At 39.1% G+C, this 24,777-nt stretch overlaps 1 protein-coding gene across 1 annotated transcript in view; it reads right to left on the bottom strand.

The window, feature by feature from the left end:
- CCSER1 (coiled-coil serine rich protein 1) overlaps positions 1-24,777 on the bottom strand; it is a 478,316-nt gene that overhangs the window by 234,648 nt on the left and 218,891 nt on the right. The window contains exon 5 of the mRNA XM_087724105.1: positions 4,100-4,217. Coding sequence (XP_087580231.1) covers positions 4,100-4,217 — 118 coding nt within the window. The remainder of the gene's footprint in view (positions 1-4,099; positions 4,218-24,777) is intronic.

Below are 24,777 nucleotides of genomic sequence, written 5' to 3'. Positions count from 1 at the left end.
TTATACCCTGTATCTGTTCTGGGAAGTCGGGGGGGGGGAGGGTTGGGGGGTTGGGCTCGAGTGGGGAGGGTGGGGAGGGGAGGTAAATATTTGTAAAAGCTTTTTAAAAAAAATTTCAATTAAAAAAAAAGTCTGAAGAGATGGCAAATTCAGTCATGGAAGGAATAATGACATTGTCAGCATACAGAAGAATAGAAAGAAGTTTATGATCTAACCACAGGAAAGAGTATTTGAAATTGTCTATATTGCACTATTGAATTAATGTGAGATATAAATAAAATGGGAATATGGATGCACTTTGCTGAACTCCTGTTAGTATGGGAGATACAAAAAGATCTCAGATTATAACTGATTGTTATGCTATTAAGTCAGGATCAACTCTTAGCATCCACATCAGGGGTGGGTTTCGACCGGTTCGCACCGGTCCCTGCGATCCGGTTGGTCGCCGAACCCGGAAGTAAGTAACTTCCGGGAACGGCGAAGCCCCCCCCCCCGCACCCGCGCGCGCCCACACACCCGCGCCCGCTCCTTACCCGGTTTTTACGAATTCTGCGCTTTCCACGCATGCGCAGAATGCATACAGCGCCTGCGCGATCCTCCAGGAGCAGCTGGAGCATCGCACAGACGCTAGTACGCATGCGCGCACTGCGTGCGTGCACGCGTGCGCCGCGTGCGTGCGCGAGGACGCCGCCGGCCTCGTTCCAACCGAACCGGTTGGAACGGGGCGAGAAACCCACCCCTGATCCACATAGACTTTTCCCATGACAATATGTCTCTAATTTGTCTTTGAGGTCTTCCAATGGTACACTGGAATAACTGAATCCATCTACTTATTGCTGGTTATTCTCTTCTTGTTCCTTATAGCTTTCTCAGCATCTGAGCCTCCTCCAGAAAGCTAGATCTCCGCACAATGGCTCCAAGTAGGATAATTTGAGCCAGGTCATCTGTGCCTTGAGAGTGGGAACTCTGACAACAATATATTTTACCTTTATTTAAATGTTCCCAAACAGCATCATAATACTAGAGTAGATGAAGTCTGCAGAAGACACTGCCAATTTCCTTCATTGACTATTATCAAAAGCCATCCTTAGTTCATGGAAAGCAGCATGGAATTCATTGAAGGCAATGGGAGTATTTTGCTTCCAAATGATTTAAGTGGAGGCTTTCATCAAACACTGCAAGCTAGCACTTTTCCCTCAGCTGACAAATTATCATAAATGTGTCTGGCATATAGTTTACTTATAATATTTAATAAGCAAACTGGCTGGAAATTAATCTGGTAGGACTTGGAAGCTTTTTGAAAGATTTGAATTGTTGTAAATCAGCCCAAACTCTTTGGACCTCTGTAAGAAATATTTAATATAATGAGTTAGGATGCCAGCACAGGAATCCTCCATTCAGAATTTAATTCCAAGATGGTGCAGTGGTTAGAATGCACTACTGCAGGCTGACTCTGCCAATTGCCAGGAGTTCGATCTTGACTGACTCAAGGTTGACTCAGCCTCCCATCCTTCCAAGAATGGTAAAGTGTGGACCCAGCTACCCAGATTGTTGGGGAAAATATGCTGACTCTGTAACCTGCTTAGAAAGATGTGTAAAGTACTATGAAGCAGTATAGTACTGTTGTACTGCTTAATGCAATATAGCACTAAGTGCTATTGCTATTCCGCAGGAATCAAATTCTATTCCCCAACACCCTGAAAACTTTAGCATGTTTTATCTTGCGGAGGACTACAGCAGTGGTGAGTAGACAGATAAAGGCTCAAATTCCCTAGCTATTGTAGCACAAAGCTCATTGAATTGATTGACTCATCTCTTCAGTAAGTTCTAAAGGCTGAGCTGGCAACAAGATTAAGCAACAAAATTATTCAGACCTGTTAAAGTTTTTTTTTTTTTTTTAAATTCACATTTTTAAATTTCTTCATTATCCAGGGAAAAGAGAGAGATTTAAATGTGCAAATAGTTCTCTGAACTACTCAAAAATTCTGCTACTGGTTCTCCAAAACTGGTCAGAACCTGCTGAATACCACTCTGATTGAAAGTAAGAAAATAATGGAACCAGGCAAAAATATATTGATGAATCATCTGTCATGAATGAGGGCCGCTGTAAACTTTTATGTTACATGCCATTTTTTAAAATGCTATTTTACAATGAACATTAAATAATTGGGATGTTTAGCAGCTAAGGTATCTTCCTCACCTAATTCTCTCCAGACTCAATAGAATTCTGTCTCTCCAGGACAGTTTGAATATTCATATGATAATCTATGATGAGCTAGTCTTAGAAATATCCTCCCCCACCCCCTCAAGTTATAAAGTACTTTTTTTCTCAGCTAGGAGAAATATTTTCTGTCAAAGTAAAATCCAAATAATCATGTCTCAAACTTCTATTTTTCTTCCTCAAGTATTGACATAATATATTTAGCCCCTCCTATCACTTAAAGGAAAGTTTTAGCTTCTGAATCCTTGCATGTTTTAGCATATGCATCCTTTCAGCACTGAACCAACTCCTTGGCAGTACCAACATGTAATGGAATGTACTGTATGCCCCCAAATGTGAGTGCATTTTTTTAAAAAAATGTTTTATTTCTATGAATCGAAACAGTAAATTGGTTCCCAACAAATGTCATATAGCAAGAAGAGTTATGTGCAAAAAATGTAATAAAGACTTGAGGTACTGGAAATTTCTACTTTATTAGTTTTCTATCTCATTTTCCTCTAAACATGCTTATAAAATTTATTTAAAATATCCAAGGCAATGGCATGGTATAAAGCGAGTAAGCATGGTTGGAAACAAGAAATACAATCCGTTTTGCATTAACATCATACTTGTTCCCATTTAAAATATGATTTTTGCAGGTTTTGCTTCATTATGGATAACTTTGCCTCTCTAGATTATCATCCAAGAGACAGATGTTAACAGATGTTAAAGAACCAAAAAAATACATTGATTCTAAATATTATTGAACTAGAACCTCCAACTTCTGTAACCATGAGGGCTAGTGGTGAGGGAAAATGGAAACTCTAGGTTAACTACATTTGAAGAACCACCGTTTTCCATCTCTGTTTACATATGATAGGTTTGTACAGACTTTAAGCCAAGATTTGTACTTCTGACCAATTCAACTTCTTACCAATATCGAAATCAACTGATTAAGCTCCAAGGCCTTGAATTTCAGGAAATTTCAGAAAGCTTAATACCTAAGGTATAAAATCCAAATAATTCTTGTAATATATGTAACATTTTCCTTTAATTGCACCTATTCCTCTTATCAGATACCCAAAGTAGCATATTGCATCAATGTAATCCACGAGTTTCAAATTCATGGCATCATATTGCTGTCATGTGATGTTTCGCGACATTTCTCCTATACGCATCCGGACCATGGGCCACGAGTTTGACACCCTGATCTAATCCAATCCAATCCTACAGCTTTTCACTTATAGTTATGCTGCTTAGAATATGATATGGCTACAGATAGTTTAAACTTAGTGTTGATTTTATGACTGTTCAGTTACAATGGGCACAAAATGGCCCATACAGCCAAGCATTACAAATGGTCACACCAGCATCACCCCATGGTCACATTACTGCATGTCACGTGGGTCAGCGGCATTCTGCAGTCACATGACCACAACTCTCAATGTGTTTTGCTAGTTTCTGCCATTTTGCCACAAAAAATGGCTTACTTCTACCAGATGAGACCTAGACAACTTCAGTGTTTTGGTGTAAATGTGAAAACCAAAATACTATTAAACAATTTACTGTATATACTGCATATTTTACTGTATACTGTGTACTTTAATCTATTCATTCCATTATCACCGTGGAAATCCCCCCCACACAAAATCCCATGTAATCTTCCAATCACTCATTAGTCAACAATATTTTAGATTCAGATCAACATTTACCAAGAACAATTTATTCCAGCGATTAGATAGGTATTTCTTGAGATCCTTTTGGGAAAAAATCCCTTAAGTGGAAAAGAGAATTGAAACTTTTATCAGAAACTTAGGATGTCAAAAATGAAAGACATACATAAACTAATCCACATTGGTTGAGTGCCATTAAAATTATAAAGTTATATTGTTCACTCACTGTTTAGTCACTTCAGGCATTTGAGGAAATTCCTTTTTCTTGTTTTCAGCTGATTCAACAGGAGTCAGTAGCGTGGCGGAACAGGAGACGATTGACTGATGAGAATCTTCCCGGCAAACTACAAAACAGTAAGAGTTTAGTTGCCAATGGTCGAACAATGCCTCCTGTTTCTGGATGTTTTCAAATTAGCATCTTATATGTGCACTAAAGTACTTCAAACGATATTGTGAGAGTGGGACAAAGCAGGTTATCTATCCAATGGAAGATTAACCATTTTAATTAAATTATGTAACTTCGATCCTTAAAAATACAGGAAGGAACATACTAATATTTGATTCTTTATCAGTCATCTGAAATTACAGTGTATGGTCCAGCAACAACACACAGGCATGGCGAGGAACTAATAAATGGATGACTAGGAAGAAGATGAAGTGCTATTATTTCCACACACACTGGGGAATTTTTAACATGCTCTGATAGCTTTTTGTGTGTTCTTTACTGGTACCATCTGGCCTTCTTCTAAGTTCAAATGGCAGGAAATAAGGGTTGTCAGGGAAGGATGACAAATAAAAAGAACTCTAATCTATTCATCTCAGTGATATTTAATAACACTTAAAAAAGCAACGTTTTTTAGAATTCTGTTCCAATGCTAACTTTCCCCCTGTGGCAGGTGACTCAATGACAACAGTTATTGTTAAGTACATAGTAGATATGCAGTGGTTTAATTGCTCCAATAAAGTTGTTGATTAGTATAGCTATGATGGGTTATTTAATTATATTTTATATCTGGATCTAGATTAAATTATCTATCCACTTTTATAGTCACTTGGTTTAAGAGGCTCTGAAATCAAATGACTATTTGATGCTACACCTTCCCAGTCCTAATATATGAAGCACCTTAATAGTTATTATATCTATTTGTCTGTCTCTCTGTTTTCCTTTTCCTTTGTCAGATGCCACAGAACTTGCATAGGCTGAGTCTATGCAGTCTAAAAACTATAATACACACCCGGCTATATGTCTACATTTATGTCACATTGAGCTTATCCTTATTTTGCTTCAAATTCTGATCAAATGACAGTGGTTGTGCTCCTCAGATACACCACAATTGCTAAGGAACTTCTGTTTTTTAAACCGTTAGCTGCCAAAACATGATTACAGACAACAGTATTCCCCAAAGCATTGGTTGCTATAAATCTGCAATTAAGCCACAGGCCAGGTTCTTTAAACACTGCAGAGCCACAATGACAAAATTGTAATTACTGTAATAGGACCATTACTAGCAAATGAATTACACCCAATCAAGCTTTGCCTATTTTCTCCTCCTTTCACAACAGCCACAAAGGATACAGTTATATTTGCTTTGTGGCACCAAGACAGGATCCCAAAAGAGGAGGCTGAAACTGACTTATTTAATGAAAAGAGATGCCATATATATGAAGAGTTTAGGTTCCTTGGATCTGATAATATGAAGCAAAATAGTATGATTCAACTGCCTTTATAATGAAATCCATAAAGCAAAGAAAGGTTTTCAGCCACAGATTATGCAGAAAAATACACCTGTAACTGAATCAAGGATTCCACACCTCAACCTACAGACAGTCCTCAACTTACAACCATTTGTTTAGTGATCATTTGAGGTTGCAGTGGCACTGAAAACGTGTTTTGTAATCATTTTTGACACTTATGACCATTGCAGCATCCCCATAGTCACATGATCACAATTTGGATGCTGGGCATCATGCGATTTACCTTTTGCAGCCTTCTGCAAAATCAATAGGTCAGATACATTAACTTAACAAGCATGCTGCTAACGTAACAACTTCTGTGATTCACTAAACAACTGGCAAAAATGACTTAAACTGAATTCAAAAAGAAAAAAAAAATCATTTGGAACGTTTAAATTCTGATGCTAACGGTTGGGCCATGCCACATTAAAATGAGCCAAATTCAAGTAATATAAACTACTGGTATGAAAGTTGACATATTCTGCTGCCTCAAACAACAGATGTGTATTATGTACAGCGCCATCTCCAACAACTGTGGATTGCCACTTCTTTATTTGCTAGGTTTTGTTCGCTTAGTTTCTAGATAATCATTTCAAAAGCCAAGCTGCACCTCTTGTTTAATTTATACAGTTTTCCCACCAATGATTTAACTAGTAATAATACAATCTTAACTTCTTTTAAATATCTTAATTAAAATTAAATAAAAAAGCACGGGAAGAACGAAGCACTCAAATCATTTTATAATTTAAAAATTCAGTCACACTAAATAGACTTTTGTATTATGCAAAAATAAAAGAACTCCATCCTGAAAATACCGGAACAAGCATCAAGAAGCTCATCATCTTAATCTTCACTTCTGCTTTTAAATAGCCCTTGAACTGCATCTATTTCCTCAATGTAATGTAAATACATTGATACAACCATATTGGGTTTTGTTTTTATTTGCAACGTTAGGGAAGAGATTTTGCTACTGCCTTCTAGGTATGTTTTCCAACAGCTCAATCTAGTCCAACTTTCTCAACTAGGGTTCCACAAGACATGAATAAGGGAGATGCAAACTATTGTGATATATACTTTTTTAAAAACTGTGTGAATTGCAACAATGCTAGTACTACAGTGGTGAGATTTTTTAGTATGCTGGGACTAAATTGCAGGTTTGCTACAATCGTTGTAAATGGTGTAGAGCATGAATTGTGTGGGTTTTATAAAAGTGAATTGAGGAAAATATCCCAAGGGTTATTCCAGAATAAAAAAGGTTGAGAAAGACTGGTCTAATTTATGGCTGTAAGAAAACAATTTCCAAAACGCTGTAGAAACAGAATAGGGAAATATCTTGATTTGCCACATTGTTCGGCAACAAGACAGAAAGGATTAATTTAAGTTTTACTTCTTTGATTGAAACAGACAATGTTTACAATTCACAATTCTTTAAGATTCTCTGGCATACCCATAAACAGACATAACATTTCACCTTGGTTTTTACATTAAAAGCTCCCTCTGGTAAGAGATGGCACAATCAGACATAGATAGTCACACAGTTGTTTCTTGTTTAATGTACATTTACTTTGGTTCACAACTCTCAAATCACTACTCAAATTAAAACACAATTATCTTTAAATATCCACATTTTATTGCACTTTATGATGTGATTATCCACTAAGCGGATTCAAATGTGCATATTCTAGAAAAAGTCCAAAAATGTACTGTTGGAAGAAATGTCCTTCTGGGTTCGGCTCCAAGTGGGGAAAAAGACACTGGAGACATGGAGACTGCTTGGAAAGATGGTTTTAATGGTGGACAGGACTACATGGCTTGAATCCTGAACAGAAAAGGTGATCACATGCTTCAATGTTGGTGGAGAAGAGAAGGGAAGGCAAGGAAGGAAGAGAAGCTGAGTCCCTGGTTTTATGCCCTCTCTGGCCTTTGATCTTGAGCTTGTATTCTGACTGATTGTCAAACTCCCATGGGGCCATGCAGGGCAACTCTCTAGGCTGCGTTTTGAATCCAGCAATGGTCCACAAGTGTAAAAAGTGGTCTTAAGTTGTGTCTTCCAATGCCATTGTAACATCAAAGAACTATCTGAATATACCTATATGAGCTTCATTCTAAGTTAAAATAATCACAAACTTCTCTAGAAAGGGAGGGATGGTAGAATGGGAAAGAAGAGATACTCAAAGAGACTTATTTAAAATAGAAAATACATAACCATACACATACATAAACCAACTGGTATCTGCACTGTGGCCATCAGCCTCTCTCTCTCTCTCCTCCCCCCCTCTCTCCCTCCTCTTCTCTCTCTCCCTCTCTCTCTTTCTCCCTCCCTCTTCCTCTCTCCCCCTTTCTCTCTTGAAATAGCACTAGCACTTTAATGGCGCGATTTGAACCTTGTTTAAACCAAGTTAATTGCCTTTTAGGCTTCCTCCACTTGAGTAGAGTCCACTTTTTGAGTAGCAATAGCAATAGCAGTAGACTTATATACCGCTTCATAGGCCTTTCAGGCCTCTCTAAGCGGTTTACAGAGAGTCAGCATATTGCCCCCAACAATCTGGGTCCTCATTTTACCCACCTCGGAAGGATGGAAGGCTGAGTCAACCCTGAGCCGGTGAGATTTGAACCGCTGACCTGCTGATCTAGCAGTAGCCTGCAGTGCTGCATTTAACCACTGTGCCACCTTGGCTCTTAAAGTAAGTAAAGTAAGAATTATATGTAAAGGGGGGGAATCAGGATTTTAAAGATGTTTAGGTGGGGCATGGCCAAAAAAAGGTTTGGAACCACTGTTCTATAGTCTTAGTCCTATATCCTATATTTCGTAGTGCTCTACAGCTCTCTCTAAGCAGTTCACAAAATCAGCAGATTTCTCCTATACTTTATAATTATACTTTATATAGCTTTCTAAAACAAAATATTTGACTCAACCTATAATGGGATTTTTATTTAATTTGCATATTTAGCAGAGCAATAGCAGCAAATGTAAACAGAAGTTGGGGATAAAAAGTATTAGTGGACAAACTATGGCATTAAGCTATCAAAATATTACATTGTTAAGTGATGGGGCATAGGATGGAATATATTATTAAAAGGTTGACTGGTCATGAAATAATGTGGTAGTCTCATATCTTATTTTTCAGCTCAGGAGAAAGACAGTCCTATTTTCCATACAAGCTATAATTATGCACAAAAAATGTCATAGCTTAATGTTTCCAGCATTAACAGTAGATTTACTGAATGACCTAATCATTGCTTTTTAAAAAAAATGAAAAGGAGTTAATAGGTTTTTGCATAAGATTATGATCTGTACTACAACTATCAAAATAATTCTTCCAAATTGCAGCTGGTGCCTTAATTCTATACTGTGACTATTCATTAGTATGAATCTCACTCATTTAACTTCAAAATCTAGACTGTCTCGATAAAAATAAAACATAAGCTATAGAAAACATATATTTTAGAGATTACATGGCATCAACCTCTTATTGTCAGGGACACCACTGTTATAAATACATCCCTTTGGTCTTCATTGCTTGCCACCTAATTTTTTTCAACCTGACAATGCAAACTCCTTGACCTGCCAACAGGATTGACAATGGGTTACGTTTGAATAAGTATCATGCTTTCTACTAAATATGTCATTTTCAAGCCATTACAGTAACGGAAATATCTGTGTTGCAACTATATGATTAACCAGGTCATAACTTTATCCATCCTGTGCTATGCCCTTGAAAAACAATAAACATCGCTGGTCACCAAAGCAACAAAGCAGTGAAGTTATGCAAACAATAAAAGGAGAGATTTTGTACAGGTAGTCCTCAACTTAACGAACATTTATTTAATGACCATTCAAAGTTACAACAACTCTGAAGAAGTGATTTATGACCATTTTTAATAGCCAGAGGTATTCAGCAGGTTCTGACCACTTCTGGAGAACAGGTAGTGGAAATTTTGGGTAGTTTGGAGAACCAGTAAATACCACCTCTGCCCTCAGCTATTCTCTGCTCCCCGAGTCCCAGCTGATCGGGAGGAAATGGGGATTTTGCAGTAATCTTCCCCTGGAGTGGGGTGGGAATGGAGATTTTACAGTATTCGTCCCTTGCCATGCCCACCATGCCATGCCCACAGAACCAGTAGTAAAAAAATTTTGAATCCCAACCATTGTAAAATTCTCATGGCCGCATAATCAAAATTCAGATGCTTGGCAACTGATTCATATTTATGATGGTTGCAGAGTCCTGGGGTCATGTGATCCTCTTTTGTGACCTTCTGACAAGCAAGTCAACAGAGAAGTCAGATTTACTTAACAACCCTATTACTAACTTAACAGCGGCAGTGATTCACTTAACAACTGTGACAAGAAAGGTTGTAAAATGGGGCAAAACTCACTTAAATGTCTCTTACTTGGGAACAGAAATTTGGATCAATTTTGGTCACAGGTCGAAGACTACCTGTAATTCAGTTGGCTGCCAGTGTACTTTGTGATAAAACTGCACATTTCAAGAATGCAGATTCCAGAATATAAATGAGGAATGTGTTTCCACTAGCATAGAAATATTCAGCAGGCATACAAATGTAGAAAACATGTGCCTTTGTAAAGTTGCCTGAGAATCCCCAAGATGGTTGAGGCAATGATAGGTGGCCACTCTGAAAGGCATTCTTTTATAATCTCTACTATGTCAGACATGACATCCCTTAAAAGGATGCCTTAGGCATTTTTCTCATTTTTGGTGATTCCAGAAAGGAAACAGTGACACTTAGTGGCCACACATTTCCATTTTCTCTACCACAAATTTTGTTATACTGTACCTTTATAAGGCTCACAATCAAGAAAGATTAAGAAAGCTCACTAAATGTTGCTGAAGTATAATGAAATCTAGAACGGCAAAATTAATAAATGCACGGGTTAAGGACATTCATTGTTTTGCTCAACTTGGATAAATTATGAATACAATGCAAGAGAGCTCAATTTAAAAAGAAACATGCAGAACTGAATCTGTGCCAAACCTAATATACATTTCTAGAATATGACAATATTTACTATATGTAAAATTATTCCAATAAATTTAAAAAATACCCTGGTGGAAAGTGCTTCTGCAAAAACCAGATGACAATAAAACAAGAGAACATGCTTTTTAAGCATTTCGGGGACTTTTCTTGTTAGAAAAATAAGCTGATAATTACTAAGTCACACACATAAAAGCAGAGGAATTGCTCATGTGAGATGAAAGGGGGGGGGAAGAGAAATAGAGCTGCACTATAGTAAATGTCTCTATACCAGAATGTTTTGTTCCTTGTGAAAGAAGAGCGACATAATAAAGGTGAACATACTAATAACAACATCAGAATTTAACAGATTATCAGAGTCGGAAGGGACCTCGAAGATCTTCTAATCCAACTTCCTGCTCAACCAGGAGACCCTCTAGTATTGGACACCCACAACTTCTGGAGGGAAGTCATACCACTAATTACAGTATTTTTCGGACTATAAGACGCACCAGACTATAAGATGCACCTAGATTTAGAGGAGGAAAAAAGGGGGGGAAATAGTTTTTGGCCTCCCTGTGTACTGTTTTTCCCCTTCCTGGTCCCCAGAAGCACTTTACAGGCCTGTTTTTGGTGAAAATGGGACTTGTGGGACAGTGCAGAGTGCTTCTGGGGGACAGGGAGGGTGAAAACACAACATGTGGAGGGTTTGGGAGGCCAACAATGGGCCTGTATGCAGTCTATAAGACTCACTGAAATTTTCACCCACTTTTTTGGGGTGGGGGGGTGGGGGTCTTATACTCTGAAAAATACTGTAATTTTTCTGTCAGGAAATGTCTCCTTAGTTCTACGTTCCTTCTCTCCTTGATTAGTTTCCATCCAATGCTTCTCATCCTGACTTCAGGTGCTTTGGAGAATAGTTTGACCACCTCCTTTTCATGGCAGCCCCTCAAATATTGGAAGACTGCTATCATGTCTCCCCTAGTCCTTCTTTTTCTTGGACTAGACTTACCCAATTCTTCCAACCATTCTTCATGTGTTTTAGCCTCCAATCCCCTAATCACCAATATAATCACTAGCATCAATAAGAACAATAACAGCAGCAGCAGCAACAACTGGAACTCAAAATTTGCACAAAGAAGCAGTCAAGGTTGTGATTCTTTGGTTTTTCCTTTGTGCAATGTTATTCCTTGATGAATAAAATCATAAAAGTAGTAGTAATAGAAGGAATAAAAAGCAAACAGTGTCCTACATGCCTGCTTCAGGCAGCTTAAGCACTGTTATCCACCTTCCACCTTTTTAGGAGGGGATATCTTGCAATGGGAGGCCAATACATGAAGGCTGCCTTGAAGTTATTACTGTAAGGGACAGCCATTTAAAAATGTTTGAGTGCCTTGGATTCTGGATTCTGTACTTATTTTGAACCAAATCCTGCAGCCAGCAAATGGCTGCTTATCTCCATAGTGGAAGCAAGTATACACCTCCTTCCTTCAAAGAATTTGTCCATGTCTTCCCATGGGTCTGTGACCCACCCATTGAAAAACATTGCAATCAGGAAAAGTAATGGGAGCTCACTCTGTCACGCAGCACTCAAACCCAGGCTGCCAGCTTTCTAGCTGACAAGCTCAGTGTCTTTAATCACTGAGCCATCACACCCCCTTTTAACAGAGGTAGGTTCCTACCGGTTTGGATCGGTTCAGCCAAGTAGGTAGTAACTCAGCTGGCCAGGCCTCCGAACTGGTTCTATTGGTGGCACCATAGGCACTGCCATCTTGTTTTTTGCTTCTGCGCATGCGCAGTGCAACTTTTTACTACTCTGCATGTGTGCATAGGGCGCATCAAGCACATGCGTGCACAAAACACATCCCTGAACAAACTGGCAGACGGAACCCACCCCTCATATGGCTTGGTTTTCCTTATACTGGCATTCTTCTCTACACATGTTCCAGTTAAATGTGGCATGTACTTAGTATTGGACCCAGTATTCCAAGCACAGAATAACCAGAACACAGTACAATGGAATGATTATCTCCCATGAGCTAAATTAATGCTTCTGTTAATGCATCCCAAATATTCCGTTTGACAGCAGGACCTTCAGGTTATAGAAGGAGAAATATTTCTGATTGCTTGCCATCTGGTTCGTTTAATTGGAATTGCCAGAATTTGAACTTAAGACCTTAGACTTGCTAAATACAAAGCTCAAATCTCATTTTTGGCTTGCAGTGAAAATAAGCCTACACAATATAGTAAAAATACCACAGATGCAAAGTAAGGTTCCTGCTGCTCACAGAAGGACCATTTAGCATTTCACATATCCATGGTGGATGATAATTATGTCTCACCAAATAAATATTAAAACTGTTAATATACCTGCATAAAAGATAATTTAACAGCCTAATATAAACTGAAAGAAAAATAGTTAAAAGTTGGGAATGCCCCAGCGTTAAAGCAGCTGAGATAACGTAACAAATCTTGCATCACAAACCGGCCTGCGGCAGCAGGGAAAAAAACAGTTTGTGTGGCAGTGGCAACAGGCAGAGGCGGCAAAAAGCCTGTTGCCGCCACTGCCTATCACTGCCTGTTGCTGCCGCCACCTATTTCCGCTGCCATTTACTTTTGCCGTTTGCCACTGCCGCTTATCAGCGGTTGGATCGGCCTCCTGGAATACCACTGATCAGCTGTTCCAGGCAGTGGGAATCATCACTGCATATCACCACCACCGCCTGGAATAGCTGATCGCCGGTATTCCAGGAGGCCGATCCAACCGCCGATAGGCAGCAAGCAGCAGCGAGCAGAAACGGCAATAACCAATTTCATTGTATTTATTTTGTACAATGACAATAAAGACTATACTATACAATAGGTGGTGGCAGCAACAGAATAGACCTGGGTCCCAGGAAGAAAAAATCCATTGTGGGGGCAATATTCTTTACTGAATATTTTCTGATTTTACATTTTTGGAAATGAAAATACTGATTTTGAAAACAGGTGAGTTAGAAACATTTCATGACAGTTTTCCACTCCCACTTATATATGTTCATTAATTTGCTTACTGAACTTTCAGTAATTCTAAATTTGTAACATTCATTACTGATATCAGAGCAACAGAAGACAGAAACCAAAGTGTATAAGTGTGTGCATATAGGTGTTAAAAAAAGGAAATCTATATATCTTTATTATATATCTACATAATTAGACACATTCATATTCTACTCAGGCTTCAAATTAAGCGGATTATCATATTAAATTTAAAAAACAAGCCTTGTAGCACATTGAAGACTAACAATGTTATTATTGTATGACAAATATCACAGTATTCTTCATGAAAAATTACTACTAAATCACTGCAGGATTCTTTGCTGTTTTCACTACAAAAGATTAACATACTTAAAAACTTTAATTTTTTGAAAGATGCTAAAATGTATGGTTTCAATAAAGACAAGAGAATTGGACCAGATATTAACTGGAATGGATGAAAAACTGATAAAGAAAATATATTGCTACTTATTAGGTATTAAACTTGAAAGTGAATAGGTAAAGGAGACAATGATTGTTTGGGCTAAATTTTTTGGATATGCAATAGAGCCAGACAAATGACAGGAATTGTGGGATAGAAATGTTAAATCGACTATGTCAACTGTATATAAACAAAATTTGCATAAAATGTTCTATAGATGGCATTTTGCACCAATAAGATTGGCAAAAATGCATAAGGATAGACCTGCTAAATGTTGGAAATGCAATCAAATACCGGGTTCATATTTTCATATGTGGTGGACATGTTCAAAAGCCAAAAAATTCTGGTTGAAAATATATACTTAGTTGGAAAAATGATAAAATAGCATATAGACATGAAACCAGAAATGTTTTTATTGGGCATTCTGCCAGAAAGATATGACAAGAGACTATATACTTGATTTTACAGGTATTAACTGCAGCTAGAATTGTATATGCTCAACGATGGAAGTGTGATGATATCCCGACAGAGTGTAATTAAGAAATGATTAGAATGTGCAGAAATGGATAGACTGATGCTTACTATTAAAGACAAAGAAGAAACTGAATACTTTTTGACATGGGACTTATTTTACCAATGTTTAGACAATAAAAACAGAAGTTAGAAATGCAGGGACATAAAAACAATAAATGTGAAAACATAAATTTGATAAAATAGACAAACTAAATATTACTGTTATTATAGTATTAATGTTATTGTGATGAATGTTATTGTAAACATTTTAGTTATGATTGCCTAAAAAGAACTGTACCCAGAAAACACAATGTTTGGTTGAAATGGATTTTTTTGAATGTTATTCAAATAAAGTAAATAAAACATGAAAAAAACTTTAATTTTTTTAAAAAAATAATAATCCTAACCTTATAATTTACAGTCCCACAAATACATTTCAGTAGCAGAAGGGATTGCAAAAGAACCCTAGTAAGAACACACCTGGCATGCTGAAATCAATTTTAGTCACCATACTACAAAAAAGATGTTGAAACTTTGGAACTAGTTCAGAGAAGAGCAACTAAGATGATCAAATGCCTGGAGACTAAAACATATGAAGAAGGGCTGCAGGATTTGGGTTTGGCTAGTCCCATGATGGTAAACCTGTGGGACGCATCCACAGGTGGAATGCAGAGCCCTCTCTACGGGCACGCAAGCCGTCGCCCCAACTCAGCTCCACTGTCCATGCGCATGCGCCTCCCACCCGCCAACTGATTTTTGGGTATCTGCCGTGCATGTGCAGGAGGGGGGAAGCGCATGCAGGAGACACACACTCATGCACGGAGGGTAGGGGAGTGCAGGAGTGAGGAGTGCCCCCCGTACCTCATTTTTGGTCCCAGGAGGCTTTAGAGAGACCTGCTAGGACCAAAACGAGCCATAGGGGGTCGCAAGTGCATGTGCAGGGGGGGCATGGCAAGCAGAGGGGTTGCACACGCATTGCATTATGGCTGTGGGCCATAATGTGCTGTGGACCCAATTTTTTTTTGGGGGGGGGAGTCAAGTCCCTTTAATTGCCCTCCTTTGGCACCTAACCTACAGCAATTCTAATAGCATCAGGAAATAAAACTGATATTTAAAGGAACTGAAGGATACTCTTTCCAATTTGCGATTATGCAAGTCTTATCCTTCTACTTTCTCCATTTGCATTGCTGACTGGATAAAATAAAGTTAAGGAATTGCACAGGAACTGAACGGATAAGCTACAAACTTGTAGCTTATATGTATAAATAAACGCATAGATATATAAACTTGTATTTATATGCATAAATATATTTAACATTCAAAGTTACAGCAGTTTTTTTGTCATCATCCAGAAAGAAAGAACACAAGATAGTCGGGGGACACAGGAACTTAATGAGGTAAATTCAAACAGCATGCAGAACACAGAGAAGAAAAAGGCGGGAAAAAGGGAAACGCCCCCTTTATACTTACCACAACCAATCATAGCGTTGATTGCCTCATGCATAAGTCAGTACTCTCTATCTAATCAACTACAACTGTGTGTTGTGGCCTATTGTACACTTTTCTGTTCCAGCTAATAAATTCAATATCATAACAAATAATGGTAGAGGTAGCAGAATTAATCCAAACATGTCATCCAGTCACCCCATGGCTTAATGAGCCATGTGTTCAATTGGCATCCATTTTTTGTCCATCATGCTTGATTCTTTGCCTACTTACTAATTAGACCTTGAATAAACAGGAACTGTCACAATTCAATACAGCGTTTCCTTTTCTCTCTTTGCATCAACAAAAGCCTACAGGCAGGACAACTATAGTTTAACACTGTGGCAAAGTGATCAATTTAGATTCAAGATACTTATTTAGATTAAATGCTTTTCGGCTCAATACAAAGTAGCTCAGCTGGATGTAGTCAACCTTACATTAACAAATGAAAAGCAAAGGTTTATTCCAGATGCTTATATTTTCATGCAAAATAGTTTGTACGGAAAGTACAACAAAACTGGAAAAGTATATATTTTAAATTAGGGTGATTTTTACCCTTGCTGATTGCATAACAATATATATGATATCTAGTCTCTTTGCTATTTTAAAAAAACTGTAAGGCCACATATGGGAATTGCAACTGTAGGAGTTTGAAATCTGCATATCACCTAGACAGGTAGTCTTTGTTTAGTGACCACAACTGGGACCAGGGATGTGCAGTCACTAGAGGCAAGGGAGGCAGGGCCTCACCAGTCTCCTCAGGAAGAGGAAAGAATTTTAAAGAATTTTTTAAAAATAATTAAAGCCAAGATAGTTGCTTCCAGATTCCAGTCACAGTGGCTTGGTGTCTGGGGCATTTTGCATTGCAGGAGCTGCCAAGCGCCTTTGCTGCAGACCCAGGCGCTTGGCAGCTCCCACAATGCAAATTCCCCCCCCCCGTCACCGAGGCCGACCGCTGCCCCGCTGAGCTGCTTCACCTAAGGCTGGGAAGGAAATCCGCTGGAGTTGGCGAGTCTTTGAAGAGATGCCCAGCTGAGCCTCACCAGGCATAACCCTCACTGCACGTCACTGACTGGGACTATCACAGTGGTGGGTTCCTGCCAGTTCAAACCTCTTCTATAGAAGAGGTTCCACAAATCTACAGTGCTGTTTAGAACCGATTCCAGCTCCCTCCCCCCCACCCGTCAACAGATCAACAAATTAAACTAGGAGGGTTCCCCCCCACCAAAAAAAAAAAACTTTGTGAGGTTGGTTCCACTGAGAAAGTGTCAGAGTTTTGACAGTGTTACTATTATTATGAGATGCACCTAGGAGCAAAACGCAGCACACAGCACACAGCACACAAAGCCTTTATACAGTTAATAGTGGTTTATATACAGAAATATATACAATGCAATACAATAGCAGAGTTGGAAGGGACCTTGGAGGTCTTCTAGTCCAACCCCTTGCCTAGGCAGGAAACCCTATACCGTTTCAGACAGATGGCTATCCAACATCTTAAAGACTTGTAGTGTTGGGGCATTCACAACTTCTGGAGGCAAGCTGTTTCACTGATTAATTGTTCTAAATGTAAGGAAATTTCTCCTCAGTTCTAAGTTGCTTCTCTCCTTGATTAGTTTCCACCCATTGCTTCTCGTTCTACCCTCTGGTGCCTTAGAGAATAGTTTGACTCCCTCTTCTTTGTGGCAACCCATGAGATATTGGAACACTGCTGTCATGTCTCCCCTAGTTCTTCTTTCTATTAATCTAGACATACCCAGTTCCTGCAACCATTCTTCATATATTTTAGTCTCCAGTCTCCCAATCATCTTTGTTGCTCTTCTCTGCACTCTTTCAGAGTCTCCACATCTTTTCTACATCGTAGCAACCAGAACTGAATGCAATATTCCAAGTGTGGCCTTACCAAGGCATTATAAAGTGGTATTAACACTTCACGTGATCTTGTTTCTATCCCTCTGTTTATGTAGCCTAGAACTGTGTTGGCTTTTTTGGCAGTTGCTGCACACTGCTGGCTCCTATTTAAATGGCTGTCCACTAGGACTCCAAGATCCCTCTCACAGTTACTACTATTGAGTAAGCTACCACCTATAAGGTACCTGTGCATTTCATTCTTGTTGCCTAAATGTAGAACCTTACTCTTTTCACCATTGAATTTCATTTTATTAGATAGTGCCCAATGTTCAAATTTGTCAAGATCCTTCTGTATCTTGAGCCTATCTTCTGGAGTGTTGGCTATTCCTGCCAGCTTGGTGTCTTCTGCAAATTTGTTGAGTTTATTTATTTATTCCCTCATCGAAATCATTGATGAAGATGTTGAAGAGTACTGGGCCTAAAACAGAGCCTTGGGGTACTCCACTGCATACTTCCATGTAGATGCAGTTCCATTGAGGACTACACGTTGAAAGCAGTTGGTCAGCCAAATACGAATCCATCTGGTGATGATGCTGTCTAACCCACATTCTTCTACTTTATCTAATAATAGGTTATGGTCTACCTTATCAAATGCCTTACTGAAATCCAAATAAACTATATCCACGGCATTCCTCTTGTCCTCTAATTTTGTCACTTTGTCAAAGAATGCAATAATATTAGTCTGGCATGATCTGTTTTTGACAAACCCATGTTGGCTTTTGGCTATTACTTTGTTTGCTTCTAAGTGTTCGCTAATTGTTGCTTGATTATCTTTTCCAGAATCTTTCCTGGTATTGAGGTCAGGCTGATAGGTCTGTAGTTTCCTGGATCTATTTTATTTTCCTTTTTTGAAGATGGGTACCACATCAGCTCTTTTCCAGTCCTCTGGCAGTTCCCCGGTGCTCCAGGATCTCTGAAAGATATAGTTCAGTGGTTCTGAGATCTCGTCTGCCAGTTCCTTCAGAACCCTGGGGGTAATCCATCTGGTCCTGGTGATTTGAACTTGTCTAGGGTAGACAGGTGCTCACTTATCATTTTCTTCCCTATTAAAACTTGTGTTCCTAATCTGATTTTTGTGGTACTGTTTTTGATAGGTTGGGCTATTTTATCTGTTTAGTGGGGTGGGAATGGAGATTTTACAGTATCCTTCCCCCACGCCCACCAAGCCATGCCCACCAAGGCACGCCATGCCCACCAAGCCATGCCCACAGAAGTGGTACTAAAAAAATTTGAATTCCACCACTGGATAATTGCTAAGTGTGCAAATAAGCAAAGATTCCAGTTTCTTTATAATTCTGTGTGTGATAAAGAGAGGACAAGCAATCAAACATTATTTGACCCTAAGTCAAACTCAAGAAAGACCACAATAGATTAGCAGAAAGGTTCAAAAGAGTGTTCCATGTTTCCACTTCAAAGCTCTAACCCAGCTTCTAGGATTGTTGTGAAAAGAAAAGATGAGACAAAGGGCACCAAGTATGCCTGGATTGGAAAATAATGGTAGAATATTGTAAGAAAAACGGTAGCTAAAGATGTGCTCTTAGTTTTGTATCTTACTTAACCCTAACTTTCATTCCAAGCGCTTCTGTGTTGGTTTCAATGCAAATAATATGTAATTATATAAGCAAGGCCATTTCATTTCCCCCATCCTGCCACACTGAGATAATAAATCTATTGAACCAATTGCTTTCACAAGTTATGACCCAAACAGCTCAGGGTGATTATTAATACATTATTGTTATGATAGCTAAAAAATCCACTAAGTTTAAGACTGCAGGGCAATCGAATTTTGAAATAACAAGCAATAAAGCTGTAAAATGGCTTTCTTGTTATACTGTAATGCTACTGTATAATAGTTCAAACCTGGGAAGAAACAGAAGTTAAATACAATAACAAATGTTCAACTGATCCCCTTTCCTATTGATTTTTTTTTTTCATGGCAACAAGCTTCCCAGAGTTTTCTATATTACATTTTTAAGAGTATTATCCTCTACAGCTGTCAGTCTTATGAGGTAGATCAGACAGAAAACAGGACCAGATGAATTAATTCAACTTTATTGTAAGGTTGCATTAACAGAATCTAGAATTTCCTGCTCACATTCTCACATTTTTTTAATTGTTCTTTTGATTGTACAAACTACTTTTTATGGAAATAAATTATTTAGATTTGGGAATGGAATTCTGTCAGAAATGGCGACAATGTATGGATGTTGGGTTAAAAGATGAGTTGCATCTTTTAATATTATTCAAAGGTTATTGTGTTTTTGTAATGGTATTTGGGAATGACCTTCGGAAACAGGGCAACAAGACAGAATATGTTTAGAATATACTTTAAAACTTGTTTTGCAACAGAGGTGGTATTTAGCCGGTTCTGACCAGTTCTAGTGAACCGGTAGTGGAAATTTTGAGTAGTTTGGAGAACCGGCAAATACCACCTCTGGCTGGCCCCACCCCTGATCTATTCGCTGCCTCCCAAGTTCCAGATTATTGGCTGGATCTCCTTTTGTTGCGCTGCACAGTAGAACAGAGCTCAAAAGCAGTTTAGTGGGTTGGGGAGGGAATTTGCAGTATTCTTTCCCTGCCAAGCCCACCAGGCCACACCGACAGAACCAGTAGTAAAAGTTTTTGAATCCCACCATTGTTTTGCACGCAGTGATATAAAATGAATAAAGAAATGAATAATGATGACTTGTATCTATGCCATCATTTGCACAAAAACATATTTGAAACCACCATACATAAACCATGCATCCATTACTAGTTTATTGCCAAGGAAACTACATGCCTTAAAACCCTGCAATAGTAGCTGCGGGTTCACCGACAAATGCGCGCTCGACAAAAGGGCGCCCGACAAAACCATGGCGAGAAAACCGCGAGGTCAAAATCGCGCCCACAGAAGGGCGCAGACAAATGCCGACAAATGCGCGCCATCAAAAGCGTGCGATCAACAAACAACGCGAAAACAATGTAATAACCCTAAACCTAACCCTAAACCTAACCCTTACCCTAACCCTTACCTTAACCCTAATTGCACTTTTGTGAGCGCGCATTTGTCAGTGCCATTTTGTGGGCGCGATTTTGAAGTTGCGGTTTTCTCACCACGGTGTTGTCGCCGCGCTTTTGTCGAGCGCGCATTTGACGGGTCACGGTAGCTGCGTACATAAATCAATATAAAGAACACACAGCTGATTTTTAATCATTAATTAATTATTTAGCTATTTTTCTTATTAAAGCTCAGGGCTTAATTAAGCACCAAAGGAATACTCTTCCAGGCTATTGAAAGCTATTGATATAGATGAAATGTATATACATATATACCTAAACATCCAGCTGCAATATTAATTGCTGATATCCCGAAGTTTTTTTAACAAGATAATAATTCAGCATATAGGTGAGTGAGTGTACATATATACCTAAACATGTAAAAACTCCGGATCAAGAGAGCTACTTATAAGTTGGTAACTCTCTTGCTAATGCTTGTACTTCAAACTAATGCTCATTCATTCATTTTTAAATTACTGTTTCCAGAACGGCTGCCAAATTCTGTCACATTTTTTGCAATGTTATAAATATAGAGCCTGCAAACAAAAACGGAAAAGCAGAGAAATTCTCACAGCATAGAAAAACATGCCCTTGATGTAACTATATTTCTTTTTAAAAATTACCTTTTCCACTTTTTACCTATCTACTTTCTCATGAAGGAATGCATTGGCTCACTGGTTAAGGTGCTGAGACTTAGACCATTAAAGGTTGTGGGACGCGGTGGCTCAGTGGCTAAGATACTGAGCTTGTCAATCAAAATGGCTGGCAGTTCAAAACCCTAATGCCGCAATACGGAGTGAGCTCCCATTACTTGTCCCATCTTCTGCCAACCTAGCAGTTTGAAAGCATGTAAAAATGCAAGTATAAAAATAGGGACCACCTTTGGTGGGAAGGTAACAGTGTTCCGTGCGCCTTCAGTGGCAATGCTGGCCATCTTCAGACAGCGCTCGCTCTTCGGCTTTGAAACGGAGATGAGCACTGCCCCCCAGAGTCGGGAACAAGTAGCACATATGTGTAAGGGGAACCTTTACCTTTGCTTATGTCATGGTTCTGAGTAACGCTCCCAACCAATTCAAGACACTGAGGCCTTGGCTTCTTCAGTCAAAGGCCACCTTCCTTGTGTCACAGGTCACGTTATCCAACCAAGCAGGTGATGAACTTCTCAGCACTCCCTCCTGCCTTTGCTAGGGTACACTGATTTGACCTTGGTTCTCAGGAGCCTTATTGTTGTTATGCCTGGCACATTGGAAGAAAACATTCTACATTCCATAAGTCCCCCTCACCCCCTTAGGTAAGGCAACTAAGAAACGAAACAAGAAAAATATAGCTTCAGCTAGAGTCATTTCGAGAGTTGACACTATAGCGCAACAGTTTGAGACCCAAATACTAGGAGACAGAGTAAGTTACCATCACTTGTCTCAGCTCCTGCCAACCTAACAATTCAGAAGCATGCAAATGTAAGTAGATGAATAGGCATGCAGGAAGCTATGTTTTGCTGTACGCAACATGATGTCATGCCTGTCACGTGACTGTAGAAACATTTCCGGACAATGCTGTGCCTCTGTGGCTTAAGAAACAGAGACGAACACACACACACACACACACACACCCTAAAGTCTCTCATGACTAGTGGGATAAAACCTATGGGGACATCTTTTACTTTACTTTCTCATGAACACACCAGAGATGGGACCCACTGATCTTTTGACATTCTCCACCAGACCTGTGCAAAGAGAAATTAAGTGAATGATTTCTCTGAACTTGTCCAGGCAAATGATAAATACTCCAATAGTTACTACAATAATACATAGGAATGATCTTGGGAGCCAGGGGGAAAGTAGTAAGAGACAGCATAGCCCACAGCTAGATAATGGGCAGGAGAGAAGAAGAGACCCTCCCTAATTTCTCAAAGCATAAAGGAGATACAGAGAATTGCAACATTCTGTCTTACAATTAAAAAGAATTAACTCATATTTCCTGTGTGGTCCACCTAGTAAGGCGGCAGTTACTAAAGGGAAGAGCCGAGGTGGCACAGTGGTTAGGGTGCAGTACTGCAGGCCACTTCAGCTGACTGTTATCTGCAGTTCAGCGGTTCAAATCTCACCGGCTCAGGGTTGACTCAGCCTTCCATCCTTCCGAAGTGGGTAAAATGAGGACCCAGACTGTGGGGGCGATATGCTGACTCTGTAAACCACTTAGAGAGGGCTGAAAGCCCTATGAAGCGGTATATAAGTCTAACTGCTATTGCTATTGCTATTTAAGAATAAGATTCTAATTTACCAAGGAGCTTTGAAGGTTGATGATACTTCCCAAAATACTTCCATAACACATACATAAATTAGGCATTGTTGTTAGTTGCGAAGCTGTGTCCAACCTGTCGCAACCCCATGGACAACGTTCCTCCAGGCCTTCCTGTCCTCTACGATCCATTGAAGTCAATTTAAGCTCATGCCTACTGCTTCGGTGACTCTATCCAGCCACCTGATTCTCCGTCGTACCATTCTTCTTTTGTCTTCAATCTTTCCCAGCATTAGGCTCTTCTCCAGTGAGTCCTTCCTTCTCATTAGGTGGCCCAAGTATTTAAGTTTCCTCTTCAGGATCTGGCCTTCTAAAGAGCAATCAGGGTCGATCTCCTCTAGGACTGACCGGTTTGATCGCCTTGCAGTCCAAGGGACTCACAGGAGTTTTCTCCAGCACCATAGTTCAAAGGCTTCCATTCTTTGGTGTTCAGCCTTTCTCACAATCCAACTTTCACAGCCATGCATTGCAACTGGGAAAACCATAGCCTTGACTATATGCACTTTTGTTGGCAGTGTAATGTCGCTGCTTTTTAGTATTATAAATTAGGCACACAACCTATATTTTTTACACTGTCTAGTTTAGACACCACATAATTTGGCAGTTTTCTGCTCTGTTTTATGAATGTGTGGGGTTGAATGAGGAACAGAATATTCCACTAAAATTCCAGTCCATTGGGGGCTTTCAAACTTCAGTAACTGCTTAATTACCATATCAATTCTGAATAGACTGCTTGAGAAATGCAACTCCGCCTATTAACTGATTTGATCATCTCCTGTCTGGACAAATATCCTGCTCAGAATCTTGTTACCCATGAGCCTTCCAAATTCTATTATGTTCTGACATAGTTACCATTTAAAAATAAATTCCGTGTATAATTTGTGCATCCATAGTTTATAGTGGAAATAGGCAAATTAGAGCCTATTATTTCTTTCATTAAATTTAGACATTGATTGACTGCCAACAACTCTGAGAAGTTCGCAAGTTAAAAAAAAAGAGAGAGAGAAAATACGTAATAGACAAAATGAAGGAATAAACTATGGCAAAGAGCACAAACTCTCTGTTATTGCTCAAAACCAGGAATGGAAATTCCTTCATTGTTATGCTTATAAACTGCCCAGATTTTCTTTTTTATCTGCTGCTTATTTTCACTGCTGGTAGTTTTTAAAAAAATGCAAATAGTAAATTGAGATGATTTACATACATTTAGCCTGAAGTTTGAGTTGGCTACTTCTTTCTTCAAACACGACTATACATGCATGTAAAATTACATGGAGGCAAAACTTCACAACTGCATTAAATTGATTAGTCATGATAGCAAACCATGATATGTATACTGGAAAATATTTTTAATATTTCTGTATAATATATTCTTCAGCACAGGGATAGGGACAAGTGGAAACCAGTTTTGTATTTGTTGTTGTTAGTTGTGAAGTCGTGTCTGACCCATCACAACCCCATGGAAAACCTTCCTCCAGGCCTTCCTACCATCC

Source organism: Thamnophis sirtalis, unplaced genomic scaffold, assembly GCF_051295495.1.
Source record: "Thamnophis sirtalis isolate CommonGarterSnake01/CBP01778 unplaced genomic scaffold, rThaSir2_p1.2 scaffold_10, whole genome shotgun sequence".
NCBI classification, from domain to species: Eukaryota; Metazoa; Chordata; class Lepidosauria; order Squamata; family Natricidae; genus Thamnophis; species Thamnophis sirtalis.
This window is presented reverse-complemented; position numbering and strand designations above follow the sequence as displayed.